Source organism: Mandrillus leucophaeus, unplaced genomic scaffold (genome assembly GCF_000951045.1).
Source record: "Mandrillus leucophaeus isolate KB7577 unplaced genomic scaffold, Mleu.le_1.0 Scaffold33, whole genome shotgun sequence".
Lineage (NCBI taxonomy): Eukaryota > Metazoa > Chordata > Mammalia > Primates > Cercopithecidae > Mandrillus > Mandrillus leucophaeus.
In genome coordinates, this window is record NW_012103476.1 from 2,467,820 (window position 1) to 2,481,471 (window position 13,652).

Genomic DNA, 13,652 nt, shown 5'->3' on the forward strand with positions numbered 1-13,652 from the left:
AAGTAATAATTCGCACACATTTCTTAGATGCTCTGAAATCCTTACATGAAGTCATTCCAAAATCATATGTTGTTAATGCAGTCAGTGTTCTGTACCCAGCACACGATAAGCTCTTGGTAAGTGTCAATTATTCTGCCGTTCATTCATGTATTATTATTAGTTTGGGAGAAATAAAGTTTGATGAATGAGCCCTCAGTTCCAGAAATTTATATTTAAATAAGGTAGAAAACCAAATAGAATGATCAACAAAATATGTTTTATTTGTGTAATGGAAATTCCTACTGATCCAAGATATTTATTTATTGATACCATAGATGGGTCTATCACACACTGTTTTGTAAAGTTCATGATATTTTATGTTTTCTTTGAAGATAGAAAGTAGGAAGCCATGAGGGGTTGTTTAAAAAAAGGAGGTTAGAACAGACAAAACAGTTTGGGCAAATGGACAGTGGTGGGCAAGTGTGAGTCAGCTGGAGAGGAGAGGAGAGAGAATGAATCCTCGGTGATCATAGCATTGGAAATGAGTAATAGCAAATAAACTTGGAAAAGCAATTGTCCTTCCAATTATAATTCATATGGTAAGGGACAAATTAAATCCATTCTGAAGATTTTTTAGAGTGAAATTAAACATAGTTTTAGAAATATATGCATGCAGTAGCCTGAGAAATACATTAGAGGGAAAAGAGATTAAAAAGGCAAAAGTGAGAAAAAGATATGCACTGGTAGATGAAATATATTAAATTAAAATTAATGAGTGCATGTATTTAAAAATTAAAAAAATGCATACAAGTAGTTTATATTGGCAATGCTTGGAAACTGATTGATGGTGACTAAAAATGGGATAGTGAACAGTGAGCAAATTTTGATTTTAGAGGAATGTGTTTGGTTTGCATATAGAAAATTCAAAATTAAAGTATGCTAATGTTAACTGCAGATTGTAGATTGCAAGATTAGATTTTGAGAAAGTACAGTTTTAGGGGATTATATCTTAAAGAAGAAAGTAAAGGGAAGAAAGAAGAGAGAAAACACATAATTATAATTTCCCCCCTTTTTTTCAAACTTGTAATATATTTTCTGCTTCCTTCCCTTCTATCCATAAACATTCTCAAGTCTTCTCAATTTATAAAAGCTATGCCCTACTGCCCAGAATTCTGGATTCCAGTAACCCTATACATCTTTTCAGATTCAGGCTTCTTGTAAGGGCAATCTCAAATTTCTTGGGTTCTGCATTTTGCCTCTGTTGACCTCATTCCACTTAAGCTGACTTCAAAAAGAAAATTAGTTACTTATTTAAAGGAAAAAGAAATCTGAATTTTCATTGGAATTGGCATTAATGGTTTATCTATAAGAAAAGCAGGCAAGGGAAAAAGAGAGTTTAGGTACTCTTACTCTCTTTTTCCCTTGCCTGCTTTTCTTATTCTTTCTGATTTGCACTTTTCTTTTTCTTTCTGAAACGTTAGATATATTTGAACATTTATTGAGCCTCTATAATATCACAACCATTCTCTGAGTATTGGTGAATTATGAATAAAAATAGGACCCAGGAAAGTCACGTAGCCCCTGCCCAAGTTTCCCAGAGAAGTTTCTGGAAAGGAGGAGGGAATTTAACAATTTAAGATGGAGAGTATGAGGAAACATGTTTTAAAGAGCTTAAACAGCATAATTACCAGTTTTTTTTTTTTTCCTCAATAAATATGTTGTTCCTTCCTCCTGTTCTTGATTACACATTTTATTTCTTTAAATACTTTCATCGTAGTTGTGTTATATCTTTAGCATAAAAATTATGTTAGTTGAAATCTCATGGGTTTATTTCTCCTATATGCTGTTTCAACTGACCCCTGCTTACGGGCCTTATTTCACCATGTGTTTTATAATGTCAGAATATACCCCTAGATTGAAGACAGCCTCATTTATAACATTATTGGCCAATATGGGCCTATGGTATGGTTCTTCTGAATGGTTTTTGTGATTGTTTTTGTCACTTAGCTGTGAGTCCTACATGTGAGACTGCTTTTTAGTTTTTCTCAAGTTGAGGTTTTCCAAAGCACACATGTCTATAATTAAAATCCCAAACATGGGATATGGCAGAACTTCTGGTTTATCTAATGAGAAACATTTTCCCCCTTCCCAGCTTGGGGGAGGCAGGTTTCCTTGTAATTTCCCTTCACCATTGGGTTGATTGATTTTATACCCTCCCTTGATTGTAAATCTTATTCCAGTCCAGTGTTGCCTGGTGTTCTTTTTTTGTTTTTGTTTTGTGAGACGGAATTTCACTCTTGTTGCCCAGGCTGGATTGCAGTGGCACTATCTCGGCTCACCGCAACCTCCGCCTTCTGGCTTCAAGCTCCTGCCTCAGGCTCTGCAGTAGCTGGGATTACAGGGTCCTGCCACCACACCCAGCTAATGTTTGTATTTTTAGTAGAGACGAGGTTTCACCATATTTGCCAGGCTGGTCTCGAACTCCTGACCTTGTGATCTGCCCTCCTCGGCCTCCCAAAGTGCTGGGATTACAGGCGTGGTCATTATCTGGCGTGCTATCACAGCTTGTTGTTCTGGGAACACTTGGATCCTATCTGTGTGTAGTCTGTGTTCACTGAAATAGGCGTTTTGGTTACTATGATCAATAAATTCCCAGTGCAGGTGTGTACTCTAGTTTCAGGTCTTCCTTTGTTTACCTCTTGCAGCTTTGTCACTTTGCCAAAAGCTCAGCTACATGCATTTGAGCGCATGGAAGGTGAGACGGAGTTTAGAAAGTAGTCATGCTCTCTTTTCTACCATATTGTTAGAAATACGTCAATTCATATTAAAATAACACTTTATCTTCTAAAATTCTAGATATTCAAGTATTTTATTTCAAATTTCACAAAAAAGATTATTGAAAATATCAGGCATCTCCTCTCTTTTATTGTCCTGGATCCTTCACTTAACTTATTGATCTTGCGAAAATCAGTACTTCTTCATCTTACTCTGTGCAGTGCTTTCTTTCCTTTGTATGCCTGCGTTCACAGACATTTTTTTAGTAGGTGTCTACATGTAGTTAATTGACATATGTGTGTGTGTTTGTGTGTGTGTGTGTAGTTGTTGTAATGATAGTATAGGATTTATGCAACCGTTGGGCAAACATTTATTTTTAGCTATTGCCCAATGTGCTTTCACATATAAGACCTAATCTCTGAATAAGGAATAGATTGTCTGAGTGTGAATTTGTTCATTTACCCTGACTAACCGAATATCAAACTATCATCTTGACTAAGTGCTGTATTTAGTCTGATTGTTAAATGCATAATAAAGTACCATGTATAATGATAGATCATGTTTTACAAAACTTGCGTTTTTCTTTATAGGTTATAAAAAATTTGGGGGAAATAATCAGTGTTTGGACCACGTGGTTTACACCTCATTCATTAAAATCTTACTACAAATCTTGTTTAAAAATCATCATTAATTGTTTCTCAATTTTTTTTCAGCTCTTCTTCAAGTGACAATTTCACTTAGCAAAGTAGAGCTTAGTGTGGGAGAATCTAAATTCTTCACATGTACAGGTATGTATTTCTATAAATATCTTCGGATAACTTGGTTTCTGTTAAAATATTAATAAAATACATTGGCTAAATTCAACTATTTAAAAACTCAATTCTCTAACAGTAACATCTTACGTTTTTTTGTTGTTGTTGTTTTTGAGACGGAGTCTCGCTCTGTCTCCCAGACTGGAGGGCAGTGGCGTCATCTCGTCTCACTGCAACCTCCCTCTCCTGGGTTCAAGCCATTCTCCTGCCTCAGCCTCCTGAGTAGCTGGGACTACAGGGGCACACCACCAGGCCTGGCTAATTTTTGTATTTTTGTATTTTTTTAAGTAAAGACGGGGTTTCACCATGTTAGCCAGGCTGGTCTCAAACTCCTGACCTCAAGTGATCTGCCCAATTTGGCCTCCCTAAGTGCTGGGATTACATTCTCCTGCCTCAGCCTCCTGAGTAGCTGGGACTACAGGTGTGCACCACCACGCCTGGCTAATTTTTGTATTATTGTATTTTTTTAGTAGAGACAGGGTTTCACCATGTTGGCCAGGCTGGTCTCAAACTCCTGACCTCAAGTGATCTGCCCACCTTGGCCTCCCTAAGTGCTGGGATTACAGGTGTGAGCCAGCGTACCTGGCCATCATTGGGTTTATAATGATTGGAAAAGTGTTAATAACCATAAATTGCATATTAAATGATACGAATTTTATTTTTGTTAATTTAATTTGTTAATTTAGACTGCTAATCTTGATCATTTATTTTGAAAATAACTTATGCATGCATTATATCTGATAATAACTTAAATCAATTTAAATATTATTTCTGTCTAAACACTAATATTAGGATGAATATAGAGATTATAACTGAACTATTTTTGTAAATATGCAATGAATAAATTTGGTATGGCACACTGCACTGTAGTTATACTTGAATGAAAATATTAGGCCAAAATTTATTCTAATATTCATTGACGAGACAGATAGTTATTTAGTCAGGAAAGCTTTGGCCAGATTTTTATGACAATGGAAAAAATCATATGTCATCATGCCTATAGCATATTTTATGGGCCTCATTCAGTATAATAATATACATACGGTGTCCTTTCAAAAGACATTTAAATATTTCAGCATCAAAGTTTAATTAAACATAGAACTGACAAATGAATACATTATTTATTTAGATTCAATGTATTCATTTTTACAAATACAAGTCATCATATCCAAACTGTGATATGCCTAAAGAATTTTTTAAACCTTAGTGCTAAAATTAGTTATAAGACTACTTTAGAATTGTTTCTAATCTTGATTACACTACAACTACTTAAAACTGGATTAAAATAGACACTAGAAACATAAAATGCATTATAAATATTGTCTTGAGGATGACGTGATTTATTTAAGCCAAGATTCAAATTTATAAATATAGAGAGATAGTTACAACATTTTATAAATCATATTCAGAGTATATATGTATAAAATATCACATTTTATAGAAACATTAATAGAGCCCATGATTCTTTATCCATTTTCCTTCTTAAAGGTGTGAATTGATAGTTATGTTAATACAAGTATTTGTATATTGACAAATGAAAAAATCAGAGAGTATGGAGGAGATTGATTCAGCATCTCATACGATGTCCGCAGAAATTTGACACAAGCATATAGGTCACTGTTTCTAAATCCCATCCGTATTTTATTAATATCTTCATAAATTATGACACACTGAATTCTATCACATAAAGATAGAATAATAAAATAGTTTAAAAATCAATTTTGAAAATACAATGAAATTGTACTTTTATGTATTTGTATATTTCTCTGAAATATGTTGTGTAGACTAATTGCCTGTATGTATTGCATAGCTCAAATTAAGACATGCTTTAAAAGTGAATTAAGGCCATTCATTGGTGATGAGTTTTGCTCTTAATAAGAATGTAAACTGAGTAAGCATTTATTTTCTTTTATATAAAAATGTATCACCTAGAGCTTTTCTATAGTATTGGAAATAGTCTTATTTATATTAAATATAGTAGTAAAACAAGACTCTAAAAATAAAAATATTGGAAAACCATGCAAGCCACTATGCTTGTATGTATTTTTCTGCTACAATGCTGACAACCTAGATATGCCTCCAAAATTTCCAGACGCCTTAAAAATACAGAATCTAAAACTCAATAAAGTAAACATCCTAAATTTAAACTAGAAGGATGTTATGCCCTCAAAGAGCTAAAGAAGTGTCATACAGAAAATTGTTGTAACTACATTTTAAGAAAGTAAAAAGTTTAATGCTATTTATAAATAATCTGTACAATAATCCAGCCTTATCAAAATGGAAAATTTTGATAGAAATTATTATTTGTTAGAGATACTTGAAAGAAAACAATTTTAACAGCTTTATGAAAATCCACAATAAACTGTCAATGAAAATGAAATTTATATTAAGAATGAGAAGGTCCAAAATATCAGAATATCCTGTTTAACTTGCTATATAAAGTATTATTTTGTATTATTCAAATGTAAAGAAGTACATATTTAAATTATTTTTTGTAACTTCTCCATAGATGGAGGAATTAAATAAAACACATCCCTCCCCTTCAAATGCATTACTGTGTAACAACTATGGTTTTATGATTTGTTTAGAAAAAACTGAAGATAACATAACTAAGATCTATTTAAGATTCACTAAACTTTCATACTTTTACTCAAGCATGTCTAATTTCTTATAGAAAGGAGGATAATTTGTTTCTAAAACTATTTCTTAGGAAAAATGAGAAGGGATAATTTTCTTCAAAGAGGTCCTGCAGATGTTAGTTGACTTTATACATTTCCCCACCGATACTTTTGAGTTAATAGTGTATGCTGCTTCCATAAATGCTATCTGAAGTAATTAGGTGAACTACATCCTTTTGGTGACTAAAAGCAGACACAGAAATCTTCAGCTTTTACGAAAGGATAGTAACCTAGATTCTGAATTGGAAAACTTAAATAAATGTTTACCCTGTAATGATTTGGTTATAATTACCTAGAAGTGTAAGTATCATTTTGATGCGTTGTAATTATCATACGATAAAGTAGTTAACAGTTTTAGATTAAAATAATGAAACTACTTATTTCTCTTGGGAAAAGAGATTAGGACATCATTATAAAAATGGTCATTGGCTTTATCTATTCAAGTTTAGCAACTAGGGAAATTAATTTCAAATTTAGTATTATCAAAGGCCAAAGTTTGTTTTGTGAAAGATTTACATTTTTTTAAGCTCGGCATTATCAGAGTTTTAAGTGCTATCTCCTGACCCTAGCAAAGACAATTGAGCAAATGAAATCGTATTAATAATTGTGGTTCTGTTCAGATACTATCTTTAAGTGGGTTTTATGCCTGGCTTGGTGGTCAAGGAAGTTTCAGAACTTAAATGTAATAATCCATTGATTACTAAGGGAAAATTTCAACAATCATAGCTTAAATACTACACAAGAAGTTTGCTGTGAAAGTTTTAGGTATTGCTTACTCAAGCGTGAATCCTCCATGTTGGTTAAACAAAGATGAACATTTGCACTAACGTTTGCATTTACTTTCAGTTTCGTAAGCTTCTCAGATTTCCAGTCTCTTACATAAATTTTTTCTAAATTGTTAATATTATTACATAATAGTAAATGCCAATGCTCAAACAAACATTTGCAACGTATTTTCAAACCTTTGTTTTCCATGGCTCTTTGCAGCGATTGGTGAACCTGAAAGTATAGATTGGTATAATCCTCAAGGAGAGAAGATAATTTCAACACAAAGGATAGTAGTGCAAAAGGAAGGTGTTAGGTCACGGTTAACCATCTACAATGCAAATATAGAAGATGCAGGGATATATCGTTGTCAAGCAACAGATGCCAAAGGACAGACACAAGAAGCTACAGTAGTTTTGGAAATTTACCGTAAGTCATGTGTTTTTATGTTTTAGTTTATTAAATTTCAGTTGCTTATAAATAATTGAAACAAAATAAAATGTTTGATAATAAAACTTAACACTTATTAAGAACTACATGCTTTAAAAATAAATGTCATTTATTTATGCTTTACTAGGCTGTATCTTAGACTACAATAGATAACAGATAATAAGTGGTTATAAACATATATATGGCATCAATTATATTAATAATATTAATAAAAATCTTTTCATTTTCTCAAGCCATTAAGAATTTACTGGGTATATAGATACTAGTGGTTTATTTAGTGGTATGATATTTATTCAGTGTTTTTTTTTTCACTGTAAAATAGAAAGTCATGATTAGAATAAATGAAAATGTGTGACAGCCCTGACCATTGTAGAATGAGAATCTGGGGAAGGGTGAGTGAACAGGAGTAGTCAGAAAGTTGAAACTAATCTAGTAGCCAATAATATTAAGCCAGGATTCTTTACCACTAAGTGTTTTTATGAGCAAAGTTTTCCACATTTGCACTTCTTTTTAGGTACTGGGATAGATTTCTTCCTATGTTCCTTTCTCTTTCTCATATTTAGGAATCATTAACCTGTTTAGCAACATTGAAATCTGTTGACTCCTGTATTTTAAAGCAAGATATTCCAATTACTTTTGTGACCTTGAGCAAATCATGTAACCTCTCTGTCTTTAGTTTCCTCATATATAAAATGAGGATAATAATGGTACCTGTGTGATATGTGGAGTTTGAGTACTACCTTAAATTATATTGCATAAAGTACTTACAACAATGTCTAACAATTAATAGGTAGTTAGCATTTCTACCAATGATAAATTATATATATATATATATTTGGAATGCAAGCCCTTAAATCGTCTCATATCTGTAGCTTTGTGTTTTGTTTATTATTCTAGAAATAGGATATGAAAAACAAAGTCAGAACATTCCTACAGTAGGACTTCCTGTTTGATGACCAGGGCAATTTGTGGGCACATTGTTGCTCTTGTGTTTCCTGGTTTGGAATTTTTCCCTCCCATTTGATTCTAAGCTTCTGAAGAAATGATATTGTCCTAATTTATGTAATCCCCTGGAGTATCTATTTCGCAATAGCAAATAATTAAATTGAAATGGCCATTTTATAGATATAGTGTTTGGAAATACTTTTATTATTTTAAATGATGCAAAAGAAGAATCCTGACATTTCATTTGTGAAGGTAAGCAACAAATTTTTGCAAGAACAATTCATTACTTCTATGAGAATTTCTCATCAAGCATAAATATCCATGTTCACTCATTCATTCATTCATTCATTCATTCAAGACACTTACTGGGTGTGTATACACTATAATTCTGAGTCCCAGCCAGAGACAGACAATAAATAAGCTGAAACAAATACACAGATGCTAGCTAAACATGCTATGGAATTCTATGGAAAATGAATTACGTGGAGTGGAAAGGTAAGGAACCTTGAAATGGAAAGGAATATTGCTATTTTATATAGGCAGGTTGGGTAAGAATCTGAATGAATTGAAGGGGGTGCAAATGCCCTGTGGTGAGAACAAACCTGGAATGTTCAAGGAACCTCCAAGAAGACAGTTTTCCTGGAGCAGAGTGACATGGAAGAGAGAGGAGAAATTGGGATTGGAGTTGAGGAGGTAGACTCCAGTTTATATAGAACCTCATATCGCATTGAAAGATCTTTGGATTTTATTCTCAGTGAGATAGGAAGGTATTAGGGAGAAGAAGTAGACTATCTAGTTTAAGATTTTAAAGTATCTAGGTTTTCCTAATGATTTTATTATAGTATCAATGGAGTCTGGATTATGTTATTGGGAGAAAGAAGCAATGATACTTTTGTGATTTGTGATTTGTTTTACTTTGTTGATACAGAAAAACTCACTTTCAGAGAAGTGGTATCTCCACAAGAATTCAAACAAGGAGAAGATGCAGAAGTGGTTTGCCGAGTTAGCAGTTCACCTGCGCCTGCTGTCAGCTGGTTGTATCATAATGAGGAAGTCACCGCTATTTCCGACAGTTAGTATTTTGGTAACTCCCTAAGTTATATGTTCTAATACTATTGCAGTTTTTAAAAATCTGAATCTTTGTGTCTAATTGTAGAAATTGGAATTTTTGACCCCAAATACTCAACAACTAGTTTGAGAACCTGTAAGCTCTACATTAGGATTTTTTAATTTAGGGGTCTCAGGGCAAATTCACTGCCCTTTACCCCTCCATTGTAATCAGAACACAGTTATGCCCATTTGCCACATACTATCTGTGGCAGCTTTGGAGGCAGAGTTGAGAAGCTGTGGCACAGTTGATTCAGCCTAAACAAATATACAATCATTAGTATCTGGAGGTTTACAGAAAAGGTTTTCTGACCTTTGCTCTAGTGTCAGGGAAAGATTTATATATTATAAGCAGTACTAAGTACATGAAGGAGTACATCCTGCTGTATTCAAATTCTATATAATTTATACATGATTCTATGGGATCACTATATGTAAACTTAATATCGATGTGAATTATGTTTATTATTCTGGGGCTGTACTTTCAAGGATACTTACCTGTTCTAAATATTATGGGAAGATCCGTATAGATAATAGAAATGTACATTCATTCAGATTGTCCTCATGATTTCGATTTAGACTGAGCTAAAATTTCAGAATAATATGACATCTGAAATCAAATGTATAATTTGCTTACATTATGTTCCTTTACCATGTGCGTAGGGAGTGTTTTCAATTTAGAATATTTCTCAATGCACCTGCATTGCAGAGAGGTACAAAATAATTGAATCTTTTAAAGTATTTTCCATCTTCGATGATTCTGATTTGTGTCCAAGATATGAAGATTCTACAGCATAAAGGAGAGATAGAAAATAGTATCTATTTTTGAATATGTGGGGAGAATGTATGATAATCATGTTCAATAGTCATTTTTTTAATTTTGAAAGAATATTTCTGAGCTTAGCATATTCAGTGCTTGTCAGTTTCCATTATAATACATTAATGAGAAATAACACTTTATTTCCTCTTGTTTCAGCATAACTCTGTAGAGTGTATTAACAAGTCATATGAGTAAATGGTTTTGATATATTTTTAGCTCTTTTCCCCTCAATAATAAAGAAAAAGCAGTGATTTTGTAATGGTGGAATGACAATGTCTAAATATTTTCAGATTGTCTAATCTTACAATCTGTAGGTTTATTGTAAACCTTTATTAATAGAATATTTTGAAGTAAATTTTATTTTTAAAAGGCATGTAGAGCAAAGCCTCAAAGCAAAGACTGATGACAACAGGAAGTGGTGATGGAGAAGTGATATTTCCATGCTGCAACTCATACATATTTCCACAGCATCCCAGGACTAAATGACGTACAGCCAAATTTCCATTTTGGCTTTCCTCCTTTCCTTGACCCTGAAGCTTTGAACATCTTTTCTAAATGTTCTGTGCCTAAATCAGACTCATTATCTGTTAAACATAGATGATTGCCTTCATTTAAAATAATGGCTTTGTGTCATAAATGAGACATTCGACATAAAGTTGTTTCTTGACATCTATGGGTGATTTGTTCCAGGACCTCCCACAGATACCAAAATAAGCTGATGCCAAAGTCTCTTATATAAAAAAGGATAGTATTTGATATAACCTGTGTATATGCTACCATATATTCAAAATTATATCTGGATTATTCGTAATATCAGATAAAACATAAAGACTATGTCCATGGTTGCTATACAGTATTATTTGGGAAATAATGACAAGGAATAGCCTGTACATGTTCGATAAAGATGCAGTTTAAAAATATATATTTTTCATCAGCAGTTGTTTGAATCCACATATGTGGAATCCATAGATAGGGGAGCCAGCTATACTTCATTTGTTAAGTGAATGAATAAAATAATTTGGCTATATGTTAGATTCTTAATAAATGACATACATCACTCTCATTCCTTCTCTATGAGTTTTTAAATCTTAGAATCAGTTTTGCTAAAATTACATGCATTTAGGTTATATCTAGAACCAGAAAATCCAATGTAGAAGAAATGGGTATAGTTTAACATGAAACATAACACTAAGTTGTGTGGCAGGTGAAAAAAAATAATAAAATAAATAAAATAGTATTTTTAACTATAGAATTTAAAGTATTCAAGTAAATTATCAGGAACAACACACTTCTCTAACCTTGTAATAGTGTAGAAACTTATCACATAACTCATTATTGAACAATTTGTACATTTATAATGGATTCATATGAAATAGTATTATTCACTGCTTATACCTCATATAGTCGCTTTATTAAAGCTAATGAAATAAGATCAAGATTACAATTATGTATGAGGATTTAGAATAATGCCACGGACCCAGATATCTTTTTTTTTGCTGTAATCTGATTCAAAAGTAAAATATAGATATTCCAGAGGAAACAATGAAAGCTTGGAAATGCTCATCTTATTAGCTATGCTTTTGATTGTAGCTGTGTGGCAGATATTCAGAATTAAATTTCCTGCCGAAAAGCAGTGGAGATTTTCCATGTTGCTCATAGAAAGGAGATTCATATTCTAAAGGAGCCAAGCATTGTGGGAGTAAAGATGACATTTTATTACACAAGTTGAATATCCTGACTTTTAGTGTCATCCTGATGGAAGGATATGCTATTTGCTGATAACAGTTCAACCTTGGCCTGTTTGGAAATTATCTCTTAAATTTTGTAAATGCTTTGGTCAACACCTAATTGATATACTCCTTCTGCATTAAAAAACATTAAAATTACCTTGTTCAATACAATTTTTATATAACCTACTTCTAGTATAAAATATTAATTCAACAATTATTGAATACATAGGATCTATTCTGTAGTGCACCAGATGTTTATGATTCATGGTAAGCAAGATAAGTTCACTGCCTTCAAAATACTAACCATCTAGAGGGAAAAATAAATAGGTAAATCAGTGTGAGAACAAGATGCATTAAGTCTATGATAACGAAATTGTGGTAATAAAGGATGATAAAATAAATGTAAACTACTTAGGATAAGAGAAAGTATCAAAGATGCCTGTCAGGAGGAAAAAGTTACCTTTATATATAGAGACACATATTAGCCAGGCAAACATCGGTGCAGAATTTTCAGGAAGAGAGAAGACCATGTGCAATGGCGCAGAGGTGAAAGGCAGCATAAAAGCATATTTCTGAAACTGGAATAAGTTTATTATTACTAGAACTTATTAATAAGTGCAATTTAAATACTTACACAAATGAGTAAATCTAGCTAAGATTTTTCAATAAAGGACTAATAAGAAAGGAAGCTGAAGAAGGAGGTCAAACCAAGTCAACACAGCCTTGATATCTGCTACAGAGTTTGTAATTTATTCAAAGGGGGCATCATTAAAGGGATTTAATCAATGCAGTGACATAACCTAATATGCAGTTGAGAAGAATATTTGTATGTCAGTGAAGAGAACAAATTAGATGGGAGACAAGGCAAAACTCCTGAGACTGAGAATAGTTCAGGTCATAATGAAATATTGCTGAGGGAGAAGAAGACTTAAATAAGGATGAACAGAGAAGTGATGAGACATGGAGTCTGATTGGGTGTTCAGACTCAGAGAGATGAAGATATCAAGAATGACTCGTGGAATTTGCCTTCCCTGGAGTTCCATCACTTACGGAATATTCCTTTGGCAACTAGTTCCATGTAAAGGCATGTGAAGACAGAACTGTCAAATGCCAGATGATAAATTTCAGGTGGAGATACTGAGCTAAATTTTAGATATACTGATATCGAGGTACTTAAATTCCTCCTAAGTATGTATATCTAGTAGACTGTTAAAAATGCTACGGAACTCACAGGAATGATCTGATCTGAAGAAAAATGGTGAGTCCTTAAGATACAGATGGTGATTGAAGCCATGTGGATAGATGAGACAAATCATTGAGTGGGCAGCTAATGAGGAAAAAAACAGGACTTAGAAATAACTAAGTTATTACAGGTGTGGTGGCTCACACCTGTAATCCCAGCACTCTGGGAGGCCGAGGGCGAATCATGAGGTCAGGAGATCCAGACCATCCTGGCTAACATGGTGAAACCCCATCTCTACCAAAAATACAGAAAAAAAATAATTAGCTGGGTGTGGTGGCCGGCGCCTGTAGTCCCAGCTACTTGGGAGGCTGAGGCAGGAGAATGACGTGAACCCGGGACGTGGAGCTT

The 13,652-nt window shown here is 33.3% G+C and overlaps 1 protein-coding gene across 1 annotated transcript in view; it reads left to right on the forward strand.

Moving 5' to 3' along the window:
* The window catches only part of NCAM2 (neural cell adhesion molecule 2), a 422,844-nt gene that overhangs the window by 152,933 nt on the left and 256,259 nt on the right, over positions 1–13,652 (forward strand). Inside the window, exons 3-5 of the mRNA XM_011988436.1 lie at positions 3,468–3,542; positions 7,232–7,438; positions 9,333–9,476. Coding sequence (XP_011843826.1) covers positions 3,468–3,542; positions 7,232–7,438; positions 9,333–9,476 — 426 coding nt within the window. The remainder of the gene's footprint in view (positions 1–3,467; positions 3,543–7,231; positions 7,439–9,332; positions 9,477–13,652) is intronic.